The following is a 25477-nucleotide window of genomic DNA, read 5'->3' as shown; positions in this document are numbered from 1 at the left end:
AGAAAATTCAGAAGTCTGAAGTTTAAAGAGACTCAGGAGTTCAAGTCCAGGATTCTCTCAAGGTAAACTTGCAGGTTGAGTTAGTAGTTAGGAAGGCAAATGCAAAGCTGACATTTATTTTGAGAGGACTTGAATATAAAAATAGGAATGTACTTCTGAGCCTCAATAAGGGTCTGGTCAGACCACATTTGGCGTATTGTGTGCAGTTTTGGGCCCCATATCTCAGGAAGGATGTAATGTCCCTGGAGGGTGTTCAGAGGAGGTTCACGATAACGGCCCCAGGAATGAAAAGATTGAGGACACTGGGTTTATATTCGATGGAGTTTAGGAGGATAAGGGGAGATCTACTTGAAGCATACAGAATACTGAATCGTCTGGACAGAGTAGATATTAGGAAGATGTTTCCATTGGTAGCAGAGACTAAAGACCAAAGGGTATAGCTTTAGAGTAAAGAGAAGACAGTTTAGAACAGAAATAAGGAGAAACTTCTTCAGCCAGAGAGTGGTGAATCTATGGAATTCATTGCTGCAGAAGGCTGTGGAGGCCAGGTCATTGAGTATATTTAAGACTGACTTAGATAGGTTCTTGAGTATCCAGGGGATCAAGGGAGAAAGTGGGAGAATGGGGTTGAGAAACTTATCAGCCATGATTGAATGGCGGAGCAGACTCGATGGACTGAATGGACTAATTTCTACTCTTCTCACTCAGTTTTTGATTCCAGCTTTAGTCTTCTTCCTAGGTAAAGACAGTCTGACCAAGTCAGAGCAATGAAACATCCAGTCAACTTGACAATTTTTGTAAAATGCCTGCTCAAAAGGAGTTGAATGTCAAGATTCACGTCAAGTAGTAATGGAAACTACTGTAACATCCAGAAAACCTGGAATGTGCCAGACAAAATTAGTTAATAAAACGTTTTGCAAATTTGTACTAAAACTAATGACTATTTGTGGGACTTGACCAGTTGCAAACAACTTTCAGTAATTGGAGTCCATTCATGAAATCCATTTTCCAATTTTCATCAGAAAATGAGTCAATATGGCAGACCACTGGATTACATAAGAGTCACTGCAATTTCCTGAAAAAAGGCAAGTCTTCCAGCACATTATTAGAAGATGAGAGAATTTTCTTGTTGTCCTGGCTTTACCACAATCATGAATAAACAGATAATTAGTTAAATGCTGTGTGGGATGGTGCAAACTGGTTGCAGCTTTGCCCAATGTGACAATGGTGACAACACTGAACATTCTTGATCAGATTTTAAGTGCTTTACGATGTCCTGAGGTTAAAAGAAAAGCTCAAAAAAAGCTTTGTGTCTATGGACCTAGTCAGAATTATTTCAGAATGAAAGCAGAGTGGGAAACTATACATTCGCAATATAAAATGTTGTATAATCATTCCTTTTCCCATTTCAAACACACTCAGCCATAAATCACTTTCTCTGATATACATTATGAACCGCTAATGTTTCATAACATGAGCTAAATCATGATTGACGGAACACAATAAACATTGAAAAGTCTACGTTTATGACAAATGTACAAGTCATTTTAAATTGTTGTTATCAAAACCACATGCTACTATAGATGGGGCCCTCAAAATAAAACTGAACCAAAAAGGGGACATTTCATTCCAGACAGTCCTAAGAGGCCACAGTTGAATTATGCAGTCACATTGGGATGTATCTTGGAAATTTTATATGAAATGGGATGAAAGGAATATTCATTGTCAGGAGGGGATGCAGAGCAGAGCTGTGATTTACTTTTGTATTAAAATTCTTCTACATTGCTTGAAATTTAAGATAAATATAACTCCAATATTCCTACTTTGTGCTAACCTTGATGATTATGTCATTGGTCCTGAAGATTTAGTGCAGACCATTAGCCATTGTGCCAATGGATGGAGCAGTGGATATTCAAATGCATTAAAAGCCTATTTGGATCAATGGGGATGTCAGGAATACCTGAAGAGAAACAGCTCCAAAAAGATGCAGTGCTTCAGGGTCACACTGGGAAGGAGTGAAGAACATTTTGCTTCAGTAATAATGTGTGCAAACTTTTTTACGTGGTTGTCACGCAACGCACAGCTCAAATCTTTTACTGCCTGTACAGGAAGGCCTTCCTTTCCCATTCACCACGTCAGTCCAGCACAGGCAGAATCCATTCAGCCCATCACGTCAATGTTGGGTTTCACTTGAGCAATCCAATCAGTCCCATTCACCTAGTCTATCTGCACAGTCATGGAGTCATAGAGATGTACAGCATGGAAACAGACCCTTCGGTCCAACTTGTCCATGTCCCACAGGTTTAATTCTGTCAATGACTGATGCAATTTCCTTTTGAAGACTTCTATCATCACCACCTCAGTAAACAGGTTTCAAGCCATTACCACTTCACACTAATCCCTGCACTCCACACCTCTTCCCGTCCTGAGAAGAAAAACTCCACCTTCTAGAACCTAGCCTTGTTGCGAAAATCCCTCATCCCTGGAACCATTATGGTAAATCTCCATACCCTAGTTTTGGCAGGGTCGGCTCCTGTCTATAGTGAATGGTCAGTGACTTGGATGGTATGCCAGCTTAATGGGCATCTTGCCTCTTTGCTGGGCCTTGATTATGCAGTGGGTGATGAATAAGTGTGTTGCAGTGGATTTGGCAGCTCAGCTGATTAAGATGGCTGGCACAGTGCAGGCTGCCCTGTACAAGTCCTTTTACAGCACTGCAAATCATAAGATTTGGAACGTCAGACATTGGAAGGTATTACCAGGAGGTCTTGTAGAGCTTGCAGACTTTATTCCTGGGATCAGTGCTGATTGTGATTCAGTTAGTGTTAAGCAGCTGAATCCATTGAAATGGTACTACTGTAGTTCAGAATGCTCCAAAATGTATAGCCATATTATCTAACTCCATTAGTTAACAAACATATCTTGATTACTTTTGACAGATGCATTGAACACATACCTGAAGAGGAGCAAGGTGTTTGCCACATATGGCCTTCAAAGTCAACCCTTTAGCACAGGCGACAAGGCATTCCATTTGCACGCCATTATGTACAGTGCAGTTCACAGTTGCGTGCATCACTGACAACTTTTCACACTGCTCTTGATCATAGGAACATCGCACACAACTGTAACAGAGATGTGTTAGCACGGTAAAACATGAATTTTTTTTAACTGCACTGCTTCTATCTGACACATTCAATGAGTGGTGGAACTTGATGAATTAGCATCACAAGGAACAAAGGAAGTAAGTTTGGTTTATTGGATTGGAGAGTTAATGAAAGCCAAGCAAAAAGCACCACTCCGCTGTTGGCCTTAAAACCATTTTAATCCAAAGGTCAAATCAAAATCTTGTGTTAAGCTTTCGGTTGACTGTTGGAATAAGCTAAAGTCTCCACTGGCTGATTCAGATTGAAGACACCATGCAATTCAGGCACCTTCCCTTTATTCAAACTGCTGTAAGAAAAATGGAATGATTTTCATGAACTCTGTCACTGTGAATTGAAACAAATCAAGTCTGTGGGACTGGGTAGTTCAGGGTAATAAACACTGGACTGTAATGTTCATATTTAGGTATAAACCCAACATGTGCTGAGGGGATGACAGTTTCCTTTACCCAGGAGCTGTAGGGCTCCTCATTGACAAGAGTGAACCGATGCCACAAAAAACACCATCAATGTTTGATTAATTTTGGCTGGCATTAAAAAGGAGAAACCATCACACAACTTGGGAGTTCTTTGGGTACCCCCTGCAGCAAGGTATTGAGCGTTAACTTGCATCCAACACTAGGCCCAACTTGAGGCACATGATGCTTTCATAAGATGCTGGCAATTCCACAACTTGTGGATCTTTGAAAGGGACTCAGCTGTGAATATTTCATCTAGGAGCATAAAAGTAATACCTGTTCTTGTGTTTCTTGTATCCTTCTTGGTCAACACAGTTGGACAAGGCAATGGAATCGAAAAGGCTGTACGTCCGCAGAGCTATCCCAGAGACAGCTATGAGTGGGGAGGACAGGTTCAGCAGCATCGAGGCCGTCTTATAGAAGGGGAGGTTGTGCTTGTAAGTGACATTTATGATCAGTGGGTTCCTCTGGCAGTTCAGTGCGTGAGTACCTGCAATCCAATAAGACACTTATTAAAAAAAAACTTGAGTGAACAAAAATATATACTGCTTATTTCAACTCATCATGTTTGTCAGGAAAGAAACTTCCAGAAAATGCTAAGCTTGACACGACTGTAATCAAAATCAGATTCAAGTATACACATTCAATTATTCCGAATCAACTAGTTGATGACTAAGTGTTTCTAACGTCTGTTGTCTTCGACAATATCGCTAACAGTGTAATCACCTCTCCTCTCTCAGGGGGCTGACTTTCAGTCAGGGTGAACAAGAATAAACACAACCTACAAGTTTTGTGCGCACTTCTATTTCCTACTTTCGTACAGAGACCATCAAAATCCTGTGAATATTGGAATTCTGAAATAAAAACAAAAAAAGTGCTGGGGAAGCTCAACAGGTCTGGTAACATCTGTGGAGAGAGAAGCAGAGTTGACAGTGAATCCAATAGCTTTTCTTTGACTCTGAACAGGAGTTATCAGACTCAGTGTTGACTCGGTTTCTGTCTCTACAGAAGCTGCCAGAGCTGATGAGTTTCTCTATCACTTTCTGCTTCGGTTTCAGAGACCATACATTACCTGCCACCTGCCACAAATCTTTTACCTATATGTTAGCTTCCAGGTGAACTTGGAAAATTGTGCTTGCCAGCACCTATGAGAAAGGGGCATTCCCTAGTAAGCAGATGTGTCAGGCTGGAGTCTGGGTCGATAGATATCTGTAAGTAGCAATTAACGTCACTGAGGCAAGATCAGCTTCCTTGACAATGATTAAGAGGCTTAACATTGCTTTATCGAATAATTTCTCCCTTGGTCACTCAAACGAGAGAATGCAGGTTCCAAGCTCTTGGGATTTTGCCAACATATCTGTACCTGACCTATGGGAAATGCTCAGATACTCATTTTCCAGGTCCTCCCTTCACGTTTGCACTCATTCCTGCAGTAGACTGGTTAGTAAAACCCAGGATAGCAGTGGCACACATGAGACCATAACCAATGCGGTCAAAAATATTGGGTGGAAAGACAGCAATTGGAATCGATGGTACCCATCTCTGCCTGGAGCTTAATCCTAATATATGACTGAACATAAAAACAACTTAATAACCAGTACATGGTCATATCAACAAGTTCCCAGTATACTTAAACAGAATGTGTATCTCTCAAAGTTATCTTAAGATTCTGAACAGCTCCAACAGTGATGCTACTGGGATTTAGTGTTTGAATTTTTCTTCCTATTGTTTTGCAATTGATGGGCGGCACGGTGGCACAGTGGTTAGCACTGTTGCCTCACAGCGCGAGAGACCTGGGTTCAATTCCCGCCTCAGGCGACTGACTGTGTGGAGTTTGCACGTTCTCCCAGTGTCTGCGTGGGTTTCCTCCGGGTGCTCCGGTTTCCTCCCACAGTCCAAAGATGTGCAGGTCAGGTGAATTGGCCATGCTAAATTGCCCATAGTGTTAGGCAAGGGGTAGATGTAGGGGTATGGGTGGCTTGCGCTTCGGCGGGTGCGGTCTGGACTTGTTGGGCCGAAGGGCCTGTTTCCACACTAAGTAATCTAATCTAAACTAATCTAAAAAAAACTATATGCAAAAAAAGACTTTTCTCCTGTCCTTGTTTCTGAGGGCTGGACTTCTACTGGATTGGTCCACACCTTTGGGCAGTGGTTTGTCGCTGTCTTCTGCAGGGCAGCCAATCAGGAGAGACTCACGCTCTTACTGCCTGGACCAACAGGAATGAACCATGAGTTGATTATCAAACTGTATGGCCAACCACATTACAAATGCACTTTCCATGACCATCAAGTGCTGGTGTGGGACTTGAACCTTGATCTCTGGTCCAGAGGTAGGGAGCTCACGCACAAGAGCAATGACGGAAGAATATAAATTGCACCAAGTACAACAGATCCTGTCCATGCCTGTCTACACTACAGCAAGTATGGCAAGGAGCTTAATCTCCCATTCCTAGTCAGGGATGCTCAATCCAGAAAGCAGTTGAGGCCAAAATATTGAATGTTTCCAAGGAGTTAGACATTATTCTTAGGACTGAAGGAATCAAGGTAGGCTATGGAGAGAAAGTGGGATGACCAGCCATGACCATACTGAATGGTGCATAGTTTGAAGAGCAAAGGAACCTACTCCTGCTCCTAGTTTGGATGGTTCTTCATTTCTTTGTAGTTTGTTTCAGTCTTGGCTCGGTGGTAACTGCCATGATTTTTAGCTAGAAGATCATGGGCTCAGATCTACCTCCAGAGATTCGAGCCCAGATCGAGGTTGATCATTTGCTTCCAGGCTCAGGTTGTGCATTAGCGTCTTCCTGATGAAGTGTTACATTAAGCTCCCAGTTTCTCAATTAGATGGGTGGAAAAAGAGGTCATAACATTAGCAAACGAGCTGGAGCATTCTCCAAACGTCCAACTCTTATCCCTCAACTTGGTCATTCACTTCATCACTTTCTGTGGGATCTTGCTGTGTACAGATTGGCTACCATGTTTCCTTGCCATTTCAACAGCGGTCACTCTTGCAAACAGCAGTTCAAGGGACCGTGAATCATCTGTGGATGTGCAAGGTGTCACATAAATGCAAAATTATTTCTTTCCCCACTAATGCCACCACCTAAGCCAAGATCTGCCAAGAGTTGAAGTTAGGCCTCTCCTGCTCTGCAGGATATAGTTGCACACCAGCCAAAGCATCTGTCAAGTGCGCCTTCAGGGAGCTGGAACTTATTTTTAAACTTGTACTTTTGCAGCCCTTTCGTTGCCAGTTATGTGACTGAATGAATTTAGCGATGGATTTCTGAGCACTGCGTGAATGTTCTAAAGTAGCTCCAACAACAGATCACTGACAGCATAAATCATTGCTCCTCCATGAAGTGCTGCAATAAAACACACGAGTTCCATGAACTGCCTTCATACATGCACGAACATTCGACCATCCCACTTTAACAGCTTACTTCCTTGTGGCTGTATAAATTGAACCAGAGGAGGATAAACCTTAGTAAGTGACAGACTATGCTGAATGGCCTCGGTGAAGTCTCGCCAGCTGAATAATTATGGACTGGCCCACACCACCTTCCATCCACAAATAATTGTTTAGCCGACTTTAACTATTTGTCTCTTTGGGAACTAGGATAGTGCAGCAGTTGCGTTAGGCTGCTGGTGTTAAATTCCAGAAAACTACGTGAAGGATGATACTGGAGCCAATCTTTGCTCAGTCTTACGCTTATTTGCAGAACGCAACAGTATATGTACATATCCCCTAAGTCAACCATACCAGAATTTCAGTAGGTGTCTTTTTTTTTAAATTTTCAAAATCAACTTGTTTGAATGTGTTGTGACACACTTTTGTGGCCATCACACATGAAGTGGGACTTGACCCCCAGACTCTCTGGTTCAATGGTATGGGCACTACCACTGCACCACAAAACCCACAAAATGAACGTTATTTTAGTCTTTTTTTTTTAAAAAATCAACCTGTTCAGACATGCTATGACATCTGCAGGGCAGGAAGGACTTGAACACGGACCTTCAAGCCCACATTAACACTGCGCTACATTTGCGCTCAAATAAAATCCCAAGTACTGCCTTCCAACTGCATGTAATGCAGCACATTAGATGTATAATGAACATCAGGAATGTCAGTGTGAGGGAATTTGATGATTTGGAGAAAGTGGAAATTTGGGATTGCTTGCCTTATAGCAGAGAAGCAGACATGATAAGGATTTTAAAAATGATTTTATCACAATTCTTCATGATTCAGTAGCAGAAGGATTGGTACACAGACAACATGATTGAAAATGTTTGGCAAACATGGGAGATGAATTTTTTTATAGTTAGTTATGAAGTTCTGGAATGCAAAGTCTAAAAGGATGATTTGAGATTCAATGGCAACTGAAAAAATAAAAAAAGGACAAAAGTTAATTGCCCTATGGATAAGAAAAAAAAAATCAGGCAAGCGGAGACTAATTAGGAAACCCCTTCCAAGAATTGGCAGAAACACTGTTGGTCAAATTACTCTTCTGTGTTGTGCAATTCAGGGGGGCACCAATGTATGGCAACCTTTTGCAAACTCTCCACGGCAGCTCTTACTCTTACATATCTAATAATTGTCCTACTCTTTTGAATCTCAGTTATAACTCTCATTCCTTGCTCTGTTCTATTACACTAATGCACTTTTGCATGGTATGATCTGCCTGTATTGCTCACAAAACAGAACTTTTCACTGTACAGGTAATTCTCCTATAACGCCTTAGTCCCATTCCAGCAACTAGAAAATCGCTTAATAGAAATAATGGAGCCTATGGGAAAAGTGGGGTTAGGGGCAGACCAGCCAAAAATAACACACTCAAAATTCACCCAAACACCTAACACAAAGTATAGCACAGGTTGGATGAAGGTCTAAATCATATTTATTAATAAAACAAAAAGTAAATTTAACATACTACATTGGGAAAATATGGTTAATGCAGGGACAGAGGGTCATCATCATCATCACCGACAGGTGCAGTTATGGTTGCAGAAGTGGATGGCTGTGGTCGATTGTTTTCTGACATTTCTTTAAGATTACTTAGTGTGGAAACAGGCCCTTCGGCCCAACAAGTCCACACCAACCCACCGAAGTGCAACCCACCCAGACCCATTCCCCTACATTTACCCCTTCACCAAACACTACGGGCAATTTAGCATAGCCAATTCACCTAACCTGCACAGTTTTGGACTGTGGGAGGAAACCGGAGCACCCGGAGGAAACCCACGCAGACACTGGGAGAACGTGCAGACTCCACACAGTCAATCACCGGAGGTGGAATTGAACCCAGGTCTCTGGCGTTGCGAGGCAGCAGTGCTAACCACTCTGCCACTGTGCCGCCCACTGTTTCTTGGGGATTTGTTTAGATTGTGTGATATGCAAGTACAAGAACAAATTAGAAAGGAAAGTAGCATGTATAGGGGTAATGCAGTCCTGCAGGAATTATACAGAATTATACAAGAATATTCGAGTCTCAGACGGAGAGCAATGGATATTCCTCAGTTTAGAAGTTGGTCAACATATAGTACTGTACTATACCTCTCTCACGTTCTGACAGCAGCTGACATTGGCACATGCACAGAAGGAAGCGTGGGAAACTTTCGCCGCTGGAATTGTGCTATTGCGAACAGAGGTAAACATTCTCAAAAATACCATTCCCTAAATCTTCAACGACGTTATCGCCAAATCGCCCTGCTGAAACATGCTTTACGCAAGAACTACTTGTACCTACGTACCTGTGACAATAATAAATCAAATAATAAAATTCAATATTTGAGAGATCCTCAAGATTGTGTCACACACAATATGATTTAAAATATCACAGGAAACAATAGCAAAATCCCAATGATGTGTTATGCAAGGTTACAGTAAAAGAGTCTCCTTCAGATGTCTAGGTTATAGGGTTTTTCTGAGTAAATATATTAAGATGCGTCTGTGGTGGATCAGAAGGTGCCAAAGAACAGTATTTGTTAAGAAATGGTCGATTAAACAATGTTATTGAGAGAGAGTAGAGTCAGTTTCAGAAATCAAATATCTCTAAAGACACCAGTATGGGAACGGGATAACGTAAAATGCTGGAAACATTCAGCAGATGGAGCAGCAGCTCCAGAGACAGGACCAAAGGTGGCATTTCAGGTCAATGACTTTTCATCAGAACTGGGCACACATGAAGGATTCAACAGGTTTAAAGGATGTTGATTGTTCTAACACAATGAAGGATAGCAACGGTTTAAAAGGAAGACGTTTAAAGTGCATTCGGAGAATTTTCTTGTTCATTTTGTTTCTGGCCATAAACTGGAATGAGGTGCAAACAATGAAGCGAGTCTCAATAGGGAATCGTGTAGGAAACAGTGATAATAGTATCAAAGGCATAGGTTAGCTCGGGAAAACAATAAAAGGCACCTATTTCAGTAGAAACACTTAACTACGGGACAATTTCAGGAGGTCAGGAAAGAGCAGGCTCCGTTAAATTGGAACACAGGGAAAACGAGAAGAGAATGTCAGAATCTCTCTAAAAGAGATTGTTTGGGTACAGTCAAGATGCACTGACATGAAAGAAAAACCAAAAAGTTCCCGTGATGGCTAAAGAGATAGAGATATCGATTGCATAAGATCTACTCATGGCTAGAATGGAACTTGCAGTGGGAGGGAAAGATTCACTACCCATGGTCCATGTAGATACCAATGAGACAGTTAAAACTAGGACAAAGATTCTGCATAAACAGCATGAGGCAATAGCCATGGGAAAATTAGCTAATAGTAACTATAATTAGAGCGATGAAAATGTTACTCAAAAGGCTGAAGTGGGAGATGTGGGTCCAAATCCACCAGCAATAAAAGGAGTTATGCCATCGAATCTACACCCGAATCTTGCTGGGCCAAGTGTTCTTGTGAACTGCATAATTAGGAACATAGAGGCGATTATAAGCTAAAGAATGGAGGCAAGGGATCAAATGTGGAAAGATGTGTTACACCAAAGAGTGCAGACCAAGTAAGAGAGGAATATGCTGATATGGGAAAATGACAGCCAGAGAATAATGGGAAGTCACAGAGAAAAACCCTCCGAATAACCAACCATGTAAACTACTCATCACAAGGAAAAAAAGCTAAAATGAAAGGCTGTTTTGTTTGTGAATGCTACGCATATTCAGATACAATGGACAGAGCATATTGATCAGAAAGTCACTATGTAGATGTGACTGCAGAATGACAAAGATTGGGTCTTGAATATTGAGAGGAACCAGACATTCAAGATGAATAGGAAACCAGGTAAAAGTGGACAGGTAGCATTGTTAATCAAAGGTGGGAGTCACAGAGTCATAGATACGTACAGCACGGAAACAGACCATTTGGTCCAACTCACCCATGGCAACCAGATATCCTAACCTAATCTAGTCCCACTTGCCAGCACTTTTCCCATATCCCTCTAAACCTTTACTATTCATATACCCATCCAGATGCTTTTAAACGTTGCAATTGTACTAGCCTCCACCACTTCCTGTGGCATCTCATTCCTTACATGCATCACCTTTTGCGTAAACAAGTTGCCCCTTTGTTCCATTTTAAACTTTTCTCTCCTCACCCTGAACCTATGCCATCTCGTTCTAGACTCCCCCCACCCCACCCCAGGGAAAATACCTTGTCCACGTCCCCTCATGACTTTATAAACCTCTATAAGGTCACCCCTCAGCCTCCAACATCCCAGGGAAAACAGCTCCAGCCTGTTGAACTTCTCCCTGTAGTTCAAATCCTCCAACACTGGCTACATCCTTGTAAATCTTTTCTGAATCCTTTCAAGTTTCCCAACATCCTTCCAATAGGAGAGAGACCAGAATTGCATGCAATGTTCCAAAAGTGGCCTAACCAATATCCTGTACAGTTACAACATGATTGCCCATCTTCTATACTCAATACTCTGACCAATAAAGAAAAGCACACCAAACAATACCTTCACTATCCTATCTACCTGCGACTTCACTTTTAAAGAAATATGAACCTGCACTCCAAGGTCCCTTTGTTCAGCAACACTGCCAAGGACCTTACCATTAAATGTATGAGTCCTGCTCTGATCTGTTTTTCCAAATGATAAATGTAGCGCCTTACATTTATCTAAACTAAACTTCATCTGCCACTCCTCAGCTGATTGGCCCATCTAATCAAGATCCTGTTGTACAGAGATAACCTTTTTCTCTGTCCATTACACCTCCAATTTTGGTGTCATCTGCAAACTTACTAATTATATCTCCTATGTTCACATCCAAATCATTTATATAAAAAGGATGAAAAGTAGTGGACCCAGCCCAGATTCTTGTTCTACTCCACTGGTCACAGGTCTCCAGTCTGAAAAACAACCCTTCATCACCACTCGGTTTTCTACCTTCAAGCCAGTTCTATACCCAAATGGCTAGTTCTCTGTGTATTCCATGTCATCTAACCTTGCTAACCAGTCTCCCAAGAGGAACCTTGTTGAACACCTTACTGAAGGCCATATAGATAACGTCCACACTCTACCCTCACCAATCCTCTTCGTCACTTCTTCAAAGTTCTAGACACATGACTTCCCATGCATAAAGCCATGTTGGCTATCCCTAATCAGACCTTGCCTCACCAAATACATGTAAATTCTATCCCTCAAGATCTCCTCCAACAACTTGTCCACCACCAATGTCAGGTTCAGTCTATAGTTCCCTGGCTTTTCCTTACCATCCTTTTTAAAACAGTGGCACCACGTTAGCCAACTCCAGTCTTCCAGCAGCTCATCTGTGACTATCAATGATACAAATATCTCAGCAAGGGGCCCAGTAATCACTTCCCTAGCTTCCCACAGAGTTCTAGGGTACACCTGATCAGGTCCTGGGGCTTTATCCACTTTTATGCATTTTATGACATCCATCACCTCCTCCTCTGTAATATGAACATTTTTTAAGATGTTACCATCTATTTCCCCAGTTTCTATATCTTCCATGTCCTTCTCCACAGTAATCAGTGATGCAAAATACTAGTTTAGTCTCTTCCCCTCTCCTGCAGCTCCACACATAAGCTACCTTACTGATCTTTAAAGGGGCTCCATTCTCTCTCTAGTTACCCTTTTCTCCTTAACGTATTTATACAATCCCTTTGGATTCTCCTTAACCCTATTTGCCAAAGCTATCTCATGTCCCCTTTCTGCCCTTCTGATTTCCCTCTTAAGTATAGTTCAGTTGCCTTTTTACTCTTCTAACGATTCACTCAATATCTGCTGTTTATGCTTGACCTACACTTCCTTTTTTTTCTTAACAAAAACCTCAATTTCTCTAGTTGTCCAGCATTCCATACACTTACTAGCCTTGCCTTTCACCCTAACATGAATATACTGCCCCTGGACTCTCATTATCTCATTTTTGAAGGCTTCCCATTTTGTAGCTGTCCCTTTACCTGCAAATATCTGCCTCGCCCAATCGACTTTTCAAAAGTTCTTGCCTAATACGATCAAAATGGCCTTCCTTCAATTTAGAACTTCAACTTTTAGGTCTGGGTCTCTCCTTTTTCATCACTATTTTAAAACTAATAGAATTATGGTCACTGGACCTAAATGGTCCCCCAGTGACACCTCGGTCACCTACCCTACTCTTTTTTTGGAGGTGGGGGGGGGGGGGGGGGGAGGCGGCGGAGGGAGTTCTATAATACAATCCCAATAATCATCCCTTTCTCAATTTCACCCAAATACCTTCCCTGGATGTACTTCCAGGAAAATCCTCCCTCAGTACAGCCATAACGCTATCCCTTATCAAAAAGGGCACTCCCCCTCCTCTCTCACCTCCCTTTCGATCCTCCCTATAGCATTTGTATCCTGGAACATTAAGCTGCCTGTCCTGTCCATCCCTGAGCCACATTTCTGCGACTGCTATGATATCCCAATCCCATGTTTCCAACCATGCCCTGAATTCATTTGCCTTCCTTGTTAGGCCTCTTGCATTGAAATAAGTGCAGTTTAATTATCAGTCCTACCCTATTCTCTGCTTTGTTCCTGCCTGCCCTGACTGTTTGACTCGCTCCTTTTCGCAATGTACTAGTCTCAGATTGCTCTCTTTCCTCACTATCTCTCCCTGGATCGCAATCCCCACCTTACTTGTTTAAATCCTCCTGAGCAGCTCTCGCAAATTTCCCTGCCAGTATATTAGTCCCCTTCCAATTCAGGTGTAATCCATCCTTCCTTCCTTTATAGGTCACTTCTACCCCAGAAGAGATTCCAATGATGCAAAAATGTGAACCCTTCTCCCCTGCACCAGCTCCTCAGCCATGCATCCATCTGCTCTATCCTCCCATTGCTACCTTCACTAGCTCGTAGCACTGGGAATAATCCAGATATTACTATCCTCGAGGACCTCCTTTTTAAATTCCTGCCTAACTTGATATATTCTCCCTAGCTGAGGAACTCATATAATGCTTTTCAGATAATTTTTTGGAGCACCACTTTCTGGAACTGACTCAAGCGTGTAATGTGACAGGATTAATTATTCACCTCAGAGTAGAGGCAGCAGCCTATAGTAATCATAACGGTAATCACAATATGATTGAATTTTACATCTAGTCTGAAGGGGAGGGGATGACTATGTGGGCTTGAAATCTGAACTGGCTAAAGTGTACTAGGTTAGGGAAAGATCAATAGACATTTAGGCGGATAATTCAGAATAAGTATATTCCTAAGATAAAGAAACCTCTAAAGGGAGGACACTTGTGGTTAACTAAAGGGAGTTAAGGAAAGCATCAAACTTAAGGAAAAAGCATTTTTCTACACAAAGATGAATGGCATATTAGATAACTGTGCAGTGTATAAAACATAGCAAAGAATGATGAAAGGCTCTCGAGGTATTAATCACCACAATAAATTTAACACTCAGTGAATTCAACAAAGAAAGCCAGCAAGTATTCGTTAAAATCAGAAAACAAAGACTGAAACGGTGACAACGTGGCAGAGAAGGCTCACTCAATTCAAAAGTTCACCTCTGTTTTTCTCTCTACACACTTGCTGCCTGATCTGCTTAGTTTCTCCAGCTCTGTTTTTATTTCAAGTCTCCAGCATTCATAATGGATGTGCCTCCATTTTGTCAAAGCCAAAAAGTGTAATTAGCAACTAACACAAAAATGAAGATACTGGGGAGACTGGCAATCGGAAATGAAAATGGAAAATGCTAGAACTAGTGCTGGAATGATGGAAGGTCATCGATCAGAAAATGTGAATTCTGTTGCTCTTTCCCAGGTGCTGCCTGAGCTGGTAAATATTTCCAGCATTTATTGTTTATATTTTACAAATTTGTTTGAGTTTTGTGATACGATAATAAAGAGAATGGATGAGAGTTGTTGTAAATAGGCCAATAAGTGCCATAGAATAAACTTGCTAGTGAAGCCTGCAGGACAAGCTGGTCAGTGGCATTTCAGGAGACAGGGATTTATAGAATACTGGTTAATGTTTATTTATTGGACTGAAGCGGGTAAGTTCCTCAGGGGTCGGTATTAGGACCACTGTTTTTTCTAAATCTTATTAGTGAGTAGATTGTGGACAACTTTAAAATTTTTCAGATGACAAAACAACCTTGATCATCATGAAGGGTGAGGATAGCAAGAGACTTCAACAGGACACAGACAAGCAAGCATGATGGACAGCAAATGAGCAGATGACATTTAATGCAGGGAAGTGAGGCTGAATCTTGTGTTTCTTTAGTTTAGTCCAAAAAGGGATGAACGCAATTGGAGAGATTTCTGCAGCAAATCCAAGCATGGTTTCTCATGTAATTTCCCAAACTTGCCTCATTAACTACATGCCCAGTCTCTATTTTGCCCCTCATGTCTGATTCCAGCCCCACCTGACCACATGCCATACCTGGAACAGCCCATCACTGCTGAGATATCCTGGAATTCTCTGCATCTGGGCCATCTGTAAAGCGCCAATGTATACTACCTGGACCAGTGATATCTGTCTGGAATTGCCCTGCACACTTCCTGATATTTGCCCTGAGTTTGGCAGCCAGGGGCAAAGCGGCACCCCACAACATGGGCAAGGTCATGGAGGCTCTGCTGGAACAGGGTGGTGCAGAGGCAGGGCCTCCTTCTCCAGCAGGACCAGCAGTGCAGGCTACAATACCAGACCATGCCGGCCTGCTCCAAGGCTGCCAGGCACCTGCAGCGCTGTCAGTTCTCTGGAGGAATGCACAGTACTGTAGGAGGTGGGTCAATGTCCTTCTCCACTTCATCAGTGTAGATGCCACCAGCTTTTCCCCGAAGGCTCATGAGCTCTGCTACTCTGCTTCAATAAAGGCTCATTTTCTACCACTCTCACTACTGCCTTCCACAGCCAAATTCTTGCCTACTCCCAATGACCTTTCACCCCCTTGCTCAACAAGAATCTATTCACCACTGCCTTAAAAGTATTCAAAGACCCTGCTTCCACCAACTTTTCAGGGAGAGTTCCAAAGACACACGATCCTCAGGAAAAAAAAAATCAACCGTTTCTGTTCAGCAACGCTCCCCAAAAACAAAGAGACTTTGGAATGCAGTTCATTGTTCCTTGAAGTTGGAGTCATAGGTAGAAAGGATAGTGAAGGGAGTGTTTGATATGCTTGCCTTTATTGGTCAGAGCATTCTGTATAAGAGTTGGGAGGTCATGTTGCGGCTGTACAGGACATTGGTGAGGCCACTTTTGGAACACTGCATTCAGTTCTGAGCTTCCTGCTGTAAGAAAGATGTTCACAACCTTGAAAGGGTTCAGAAAAGATTTACAAGGAAGGAGGGTTTGAGCTATAGGGAGAGGCTGAATAGGCTGGGGCTATTTTCCCTGAAGCATCAGAGACTAAGGGGTGACCTCATAGAGGTTTATGAAATCATGAGGGGCATGGATAGGGTCAAGGTCTTTTCCCCAGGGTAGGGAAGCCCAATACTAAAGGGCATAGTTTTAAGGTAAGAGGGGAAAGATTTAAAAGAGACCTAAGGGGCAACTTTTTCATGCAGAGGATGGTAAATGAATGGAATGGAGCTGCCAGAGGAAGTGGTGGAGGCTGGTACAATTACAGCATTTAACAGGCATCTGGATGGGTACGTGAATAGGAAGGGTTTGGTGGGATATGGGCCAAATACTCGGAAATGGGACTAGATTAATTTAGAATACCTGGCCAGCATGGATAAGTGGACTGAAGGGTCTGGTTAATCACAACACTATATTTTTAAACAGTAGGCCCTAGTTCTTGATTCCTTTGAACAGGAAAACGTCCTCTCCATGTCCAACCCCTTAAGACCTCTCAGGAGCTAATGTGTTTCAATCAAGTCTCCCCCTACTCTTCTCAACTCCAGCAGATATGAGTCCAACCTTTCCAAGCATTTTATATAAGAAAACTCATCAATTCGAGGTACTATTCTGACAAAACCTTCCCTGAATGGCTTTCAATACATTTCCTCTTAAAAAAAGGTGACCAATACTGTAAGTAGTACACCAGATGAGGTCTCACCAGTGAGCTATGTAATTGAAGCAAAACATCCCAGTTTTGCATTCAACTCGCCTCGTGCTAAACTCTAACATTCTAGTAGCTTCCCCTCATACTAACCTCATTTGATTTATGCACAATGTCACCCAAGAGCTCTGCAATTTCTCACCATTTAGATAACATGCATCTTTTTTATTCGCCCAGGCAAAATGGACAATTTCACACCTTTTGACAGTATAATCCATTTACAAGTCCAAGGTCAGTCAGTTAACCCATTTATATTCTTTCTGTAGTACATTTACATCCTTTTTCAGAACTGACCACTCTACCCATCTGTGTGTCATCAGCAAACATGGAAACCAAAGCTTCCATCCACTCATCCAAATCATATAATCTTCACTAATGTTCTTTAGGGGCAGAACATTCTGCCCTTATCTGGTCTGGCCTATATGTGACTCCAGACCAACAGCAGTGTGCTTAACTCTTAACTGTTCCCTGGGCAATTAGGGATGGGTAATAAATGCTGGCCTAGCCAGCAATGCCTATAGCCTGTGAATGAATAAAAGTAGAAATATTTTGTCAAATTATAATTATACAACCTCAGTCTTTATCTCCAGCAGTATTTTCCATCTAAAATGAGAGGCTGAGTGCCAAGATAGTTTTTACCTTGGTCAAGTATCCCATCATGCAGCAGTATGCCAAGTTCTTACTACTTCCACACTGATCCTTGTGGTACACCGCACGTTGCATCTTGCCAGCATAAGAAAAGAACCATTTATGCCTACTCTGCAATCTCTTAGCCAGCAAACCTTCTATCCAAGCCAATATGCTACCCTTTAAACGGTGAGATTTATTTTCCACAATAACTTTCATTTGACGTTATCAACTGCTTTCCGGAAATCAAAGTATCCACAGCATGGGTTACTTTCTCAAGGAGCGCTAATAAATTGATGAAAAATGATTTCCTTTTCACACAGCCATGTTGACTCTACTTCATTATCTCAAACTGAAGTGCCCTACTAGAACCTATTTTATGAATGCTTCTGGCATTAATTTCCACTTCATTTTAGAATAAAAGGAGTTACATTTCTTAATCTTCTTATCTTCCAATCTAATAGAATTTTCCTTGAATAGAGAGAGAGAGAGAGTTTAGAAAATTACAACCAATAGATCAAGTACCTAACTAGTCATTTCTTTAAGACCTTAGGATGAAGTTCACCTGGATTGGACACTTGTTGACTTGAGTCTCCAACAATTTAATTTGCTGGTAATGGCCATTTTCTTGAGTTCTTCCCTCCCCTTTCAGTCCTGATTTACAGCTGCTTCTGAGATGTTACATGCATTCTCCATAATGAAGCTTGATGCAAGACACCTGCTCAGCTTATTTACAACTGTGTTTTCCATGATCAATTCTTCAGGCTTACTTTCTATATGACCAACACTTAGTTTTTTCATGGAATGGTCAAAATGGAATTTTGTCGTTTATAACAAAGGGATTAGAGCTTAAAAATAGGGAAAGCTTGTTCAACCGTACAGGGTGATCGTGAGGCTGCACCTGGATAATGTAGAAAGCTTTGGTCCATGCATTTAACAAATGATAGGGAAGGCAACGGTCTTGTGGCATTATCGGTGAACCAATAATCCAGAGACTACTAATCAATAAATATCAATCTGGAATTACAAAAGGCTTTTAAAGATGGTGCAAGGGATGTTAATCTTTTGCCAGATATCCAACGAGTGGCAAGTTGTTCCAGGTATAGTGCGTTATAAAATGGGATTAGAATCGAATGTGACGAATGTTAATGTTTCAGCGTTATAGTTAATGATGCACTTTTCAGTTTGAGAATGAGAAACCTGGGTCAGAAAGAACGGTGCTAAACTTACAAAAAAATTATCACGTTGCAACAAGGGCAGAGTTGGCAGGAGTAGACTAGAAAGAAAGTTTAGCAGACAAAATGTTGATAAACAATGACAGACATTTAAAAAAATGTTAATGACTCAGCAGAGATAGATTCCAGAGAGGGAGGAGGATAAGTATGTAAGTAAGCTCACTGAACTGGAAGGTTTGTTTTCAGAAATTTCATCACCATACGCGGTAACATCATCAGTGAGAGTCTCTGGTGAAGTGCTGGTGGTATGTCCCGCCTCTCTACTTATAGATCTTGGTTTCTTAAGGTGGGTGATGTCATTTCTGGTTCTTTTTTTCCAAGGGAAGGTGGATAGGATCTAAATTGGTGTGTTTATTGATGGAGTTCTGGTTAGAATGCCGTGCCTCTAAGAATTCTATTGTGTGTGTCTTTGTTTCGCCTGTCATAGGCCGTGGGTGTTGTCCTTCTTTGTCTACGTTTGGAAACTTGTGATAGTGGGTCGTGTCTTTTGTTGGCTAGTTGATGTTCATGTATCCTGGTGGCAAGTTTCCTGCTTGTTTAGCCAATGTAGTGTTTTTTTTATAATTCCTGTATGGTATCTTGTAAATTATGTTAGTTTTGCTGGTAGTATCTAATGGATCCTTTAGGTTCATTAGTCACTGTTTAAGTGCGTTGGTAGGCTACCATGATGCCAACAGGTCTGAGTGGTCTGGAAGTAATGTCTGATATGTCTTTTTTCTGATTTCTGAAATGATATAATTAGGGAAGTTAAGGATAGCATCAGATTGAACAATAAAAGTGTGGTAAATCAGAGGACTTTATGAAGCCACGAAAAAATAACAAGTACGAAGAAAATAAATTATGAGGGAAAACTAGCAATTAACATAAAATGAACAGTAAGAGATTCTTTAAAATCTGAGACACCAGTGAACATTGGGCCCTTACAGAACAAGTATGTAATAATGGAGAGCTAGGAGACTATAGAAGATTGGACAATTACTTTGCAATAGTCTTTATGGCAGAGACTATTAATAACATTACAAAATTAGTAAACAATTAAGGGACTAAGAGGGGAATGAAATAAAGATAATAACTAGATCTACAGAAAAAGTATGAGGGAAGCTAATTGGGTTCAAGGGTTCCATTCTAGGATTTTTAAGGATGTGACTACAGCAATAGTGGATGCCTTAATCCTGGAAAAATCCCAGAAATGTGCAAAACCAACAATGTATCACATTTATTCAAAAAAGGAAGATCAAATTTTTAAAAAACAGGTAATTGTCCATTGGATACTGCCAGATGATTGGAGGGTGGCAAATGTTATTCCCTTGTTCAAGAAAGGGAATCGGGATAATCCTGGGAATTACAGAACAGTCAGTCAGTCTTACGTCATTGGTGGGCAAAGTACTGGAAATATTTTGAGAGACAGGGTTTACGATTACTTGGAAAACCATAGCTTGATAAGAAATAGTCAGCATGGCTTTGTGAGGAGTAGGTCATGCCTCACAAACCTTATTGAATTCTTTAAGGATGTGACAAAACACGTTGATGAAGGTAGAGCAGTGGATGTAGTGTACATGGATTTTAGCAAGGCATTTAATAAGACTCCCCATGGTAGGCTCATTCGAAAAGTAAGGAGGCATGGGATACAGGGAAATCTGGCTGTCTGGATACAGAATTGGCTGGCCCACAGAAGACAGAAGCTGGTAGTAGATGGAAAGTATTCACCCTGGAGCTCGGTGACCAGTGGCGTTCCGCAGGGATCGGCTCTGGGATCTCTGTTCTTTGTGATGTTTATAAATGACTTGGATCAGGAAGTGGAAGGGTGGGTTAATAAGTTTGCTGATAAGACGAAGATTGATGGAGTTGTGGATAGTGTGGAGGGCTGTTGTAGTTTGCAACAGGACTATGACAGGATGCAGAACTGGACTGATATATGGCAGATGGAGTTCAACCTGGCAAAGTGTGAAGTGATTTATCTTGGAAGGTTGAATTTGAATGCAGAATACAGGGTTAAAGGCAGGGTTCTTAGCAGTATGGAGGGAGAGGGATCTTGCGGTCTACATCCATAGATACCTCAAAGTCACCACCCAGGTGGACAGGGTTGTTAAGGAGACATATGATATGATGACTTTCATTCGGAGGGGAATTGAGTTTAAGAGCTGCAAGGTTATGCTGCAGCTCTATAAATCCCTGGTTAGACTGCACTTGGAATATTGTGTTCAGTTCTGGTTGCCTCATTATAGGAAGGACGTGGAAGTTTTAGAGAGGGTGCAGAGATTTATCAGGATGCTGCCTGGACTGGAGGGCCTGTCTTATGAAGAAAGGTTGAGGGAGCTAGGGCTTTTCTCATTGGAGAAAATATGGATGAGAGGTGACTTGATAGATGTGTACAAGATATTGAGAGACATGGATAGAGTGGATAGCCAAAGAATTTTTCTTAGGGTGGAAGTGGCTATCAGAAAAGGTCATAATTTTAAGATGACAGGAGGAAGGTTTAGGGGAGATGTCAAAGCTAGACTCATTACACAGTGATGAGTGCATGGAATGCATTGCCAGCAGTGGTAACAGAGTCAGTTATATTCGGGACATTTAAGCAACTCTTGGAGAGGCACGTGGAAGATAGTACAATGAGGGTATGTAGGTTAATTTGATCTTAGAGAAGGATAAAAGGTCAGCACAACGTTGAGGGCCAAAGTACTGTGCTGTACTGTTCCATGTTTTAAGTATGCCAGTTAGCTTAACATCTGCATTGGGAAAATGCAGAAGTCGATTATAGAAGATGTAATAGCAGAACATCTAGAATACATAATATGATCAACCAGAGACAGCACGGCTTCATGAGATGGAAGTCATGCAGCTGTTTCGGGAGCTAAAGTGCAGGTAAAGGGGGACCAGTGGTTACGATATTTGGATTTCCAAGAGGAATTTGATAAAGTCCTGCACCTCAGCCTACTTAAGAAAAGATCCCATGGTGTTAGGATTAGCATATCAGCATTGGTTGAGGATTAGCTAACTAATAGAAGACAGATTTGAGACAAAGGAGGCATTTTCAGGATTGCAAACTGTTACTCGTGGATCAGTGCTGGCTCCATAATTATTCATCGTATATTTAATGAGGTGGGTGGCAGACGCTTTCCATGATATGGTGAATTTGTTGAATTTGTTGAATTTTTTAACCAGAGCAAGCTATTGAAGCTGCGCAATTAAGTAATTATACCGGATGTAGACTGTTTTAATCATTAAGGGAGTCAATGCTTTTGGAGATAAAGCAAAAACATAGATTTGAGAATTAACTGACCAATCAGGACCTCATTGAATGGCAAAAGCAGACTCAATGGATCAAACGACCAATTTTTTTCCTACTTCTTACATTATTGCCATTTGTCAAGACACAATGAAAAATCCCATTGGGTCTCGCAGCAAGAATCCCTCAGAAACCTGATGCAATTTGCACTTTGTCAGAAAGAACTATGTATTATCAGAGAACAGAACTGCAGACTCTGGGGATCTGAAACTAAAGCAAACATTGCTGCAGAAACTCAGCAGGTCTAGCAGCATCTGCAAGGAGAAAAGAGAGTTCATGTTTCGAGTCCAGAGTGAGTCTTCATCAGAGCCAGACTCCAAACTTTAACTCTGTCTCTCTCTCTCTTTCTGCAGTTGTTGCCAGACCTGCTGAAGCATATATTATCACCCTACGTTTCTAGTCAACATTCTCTCCTCCAAATCACTCTCTCCATATACATTTTTACCTCTTCACTAACATTTTGGTCAACTTGTGCTGTTCTTGACAATCTAAACTTCCATGACCTTCCCCCTGATTTTTACTCCGGTGATAGTGATTGCTTTAAGCTCCTTAATTCTTTTCCTTGTGATTTGCTTCGCTTCTTGGGATTTTTTTTTAAGGCTATGGTGTCAGTATTTAATGTTTACAGTTGATATAGTGTCATGTTATTGGTAAACATTATGCAACTGCATGTTACCATTCTAAGCACCATTTAGCACTGATATCATGACATTGGACCATAAGTACACAGTTTAAACACTGACATCATGGATTCATCAGAGTTTTGGTCACAATGTGATTTGGATGAAGATTGTCCCAACAGTTCAGCTCCCACCTTCCCCAGTCCTAGTGCCAGGACCCTGTGAATCAAAACCACACTACCGCAACACACATTTAAGTCTGATCTTATTCACTCTGCACCAAATTTGTTCATGGCTCAGTGAGCAATCCAGAAATGACTGACTATCTTTGTAGTCCTACTTTTGTTTATATGAAGCTCCTAATTGCATCCTAGATTTGTTGTCATGACATACAAAGGCACTGAGTCAACTGGAAATCACTAATAAAACATTTAAACACTGATGCTGTTGAATTGTGACACCTATACATAGCATGTAAATCCTGATGACACTAACAAAGTTATGCTCAATAGTTAAATCAGGCCATAATCATTACATAAACACTGATAGAAGCGTTTTGTACTGTACAAAAACCACATTTAAGCAATTATGTAATGCCACTAACATTAATGCACAACATTTATACACATTATATTACTACACAATGTACAACATACTGTTAAAAAGATAGATAGTAATGCACCATCTGTAGGTAATATTTAACTACTGATGTCAATTCAGTTTACTATCAATAAATAATGTGTGAACACAAACACCATAGCATCATACTCTCTAGAAATATAACTTAAAACATGTAATCAATAGCAATCTACTAATGAAGAGTCTGTAATAGTGATACCACAGCACAGACCATAATCAAAATGTGCACAGGACACTTTGCCATCAATGAACATTTAAAAAATGATAAATATTGATCAGTAAGTAATAGTTAAACAATAACATGGCACCTTTCTATCAATAAACAACAATTAAATAATCTTGTCTTAGAACTGAACCATCAATGAATATTATTTGAATACTATTTGAACACTTGACGCTTCTAGAAAAAGCATTTACTTCATGGGCAGACATATCCTACATGCTGTCTTTATCATCAAGCCTAGAGATTAACCCTGGTTCAATGAAGATTACAGTATGATCTGCCAAAAGCACTTCTTAATGGCACAACTAAAAAAATGATGCATGAACCTATTGCAGTTATAACACAGGATTACTGGCGCACCAACAACACGAACAGCACGCGATAGATGCAGCTAAGGAACATCAAAGCCAATGAATCCGATCTTAACTAAAGGCAGATACTGGAAATCTGAACACAGACAATGCTGGAGAAACTCCATTCTGAAAAAAAAAGTCATGCCAGACTTGAAACATTAACTCTGTTTCTCTCCACAGATACTGCCACACCTGCTGACTTTCTTCAACATTCGATGTGTTTAGATCAGATTTTGGCTCTGCAGTTCTGCCGGTCAGTGGTGGACAATTTAACAACTCACTGAAGGGTAAGGCTCCACAAAATGTCCCCACCCTTAATGATGCGGGAAGCCATGAGTGCAAAAGGCAATGTATCTGTGGCCACTTTCAGCCAGACGTTCCCAAGTGCTTGATCCATCTCAGTCACACAGAGGTTCCTCAGCCTCAGTCATTTTGATTCACTTCACATGATATCACAAAATGGCATCTGCATAATGCTGGCCCTGACAACATCCCTGCAACAGATTTACAGTTTTGTGCTCTAGAAATAGTCATGACCCTACCAAGCCACTCCAATACAGCTACAGCACTGGCATTTGGCTGACAATGTAGAAAATTGCCCGGGTATGTCCAATCCACAAAAGAATGGGAAAATTCCAATCCAGCCAATTACCACCCTGTCAGCCTATTTTTGACCATCTGCAAACTGATTAGTCTATATAATCAACAGTGCTACTGAGAGCTACTTAGACAGAAACAGCCTGTTCATTTACGGTCAGTTTCAGTTCTACCAGGGTCACTCAGCTCTTGACATCATTTCAACTTTGATCCAAACATGGTCAAAAGAGCCAAACTCAAGAGGTGAGAGTGACTGCTGTCAATATCAAGGCAGCATTTTACCTAGTGTGGCATCATGAAGCAAAGCTGGTGTCAATATGAGGCGGTGGGGGAGGGAGTGAAAATACCTGCATGGGGTGGTCTTAGTAAGCATAAAAAAAGGTTATAGTTGTTGCAGGTCAGTCACTGCAGGAGGTCGTCAGGACAGTGTCCTTGATCCAACCATCTTCAGCTGCTTCATCAATGACCTCCCATTGACAAGGTCAGAAGGTTAGAATTGCTAATTCACGAATAGTCACACAATGTTCAGTTCAACTGCTCAGATAGAAAAGCAGTCAGTGTCTGTAGGCAGCAAGGTCCAGGCAGCACACAATTTTAAGCTGATAAATTGGTAATACTCACACCACACAAGAGCCAGGCAATGAGCATCTGACAACAGAGAGTCTATCTCCCACTGACATTCAATAGCATTGCCGTCGCTGAAATCCTCTACCACCAACATCCTGAGTGTTACCTTTGACTAGAAAGTGAACTGCACCAGCCATATGAATGATGTGGCTACAACAGC

The 25477-nt window shown here is 41.3% G+C and overlaps 1 protein-coding gene across 1 annotated transcript in view; it reads right to left on the bottom strand.

Moving 5' to 3' along the window:
• LOC140479625 (pappalysin-2-like) overlaps positions 1–25477 on the bottom strand; it is a 409230-nt gene that overhangs the window by 158176 nt on the left and 225577 nt on the right. Inside the window, exons 13-14 of the mRNA XM_072573508.1 lie at positions 3896–4109; positions 2957–3122 (exon numbers count right to left, since the gene is read on the bottom strand). Of these exons, the coding sequence (XP_072429609.1) occupies positions 2957–3122; positions 3896–4109 (380 nt within the window). The remainder of the gene's footprint in view (positions 1–2956; positions 3123–3895; positions 4110–25477) is intronic.

This window comes from Chiloscyllium punctatum, chromosome 7 (genome assembly GCF_047496795.1).
Source record: "Chiloscyllium punctatum isolate Juve2018m chromosome 7, sChiPun1.3, whole genome shotgun sequence".
NCBI lineage: Eukaryota > Metazoa > Chordata > Chondrichthyes > Orectolobiformes > Hemiscylliidae > Chiloscyllium > Chiloscyllium punctatum.
Note: the sequence above shows the minus strand (reverse complement) of the source record. Positions and strands in the feature narration are given on the sequence as shown.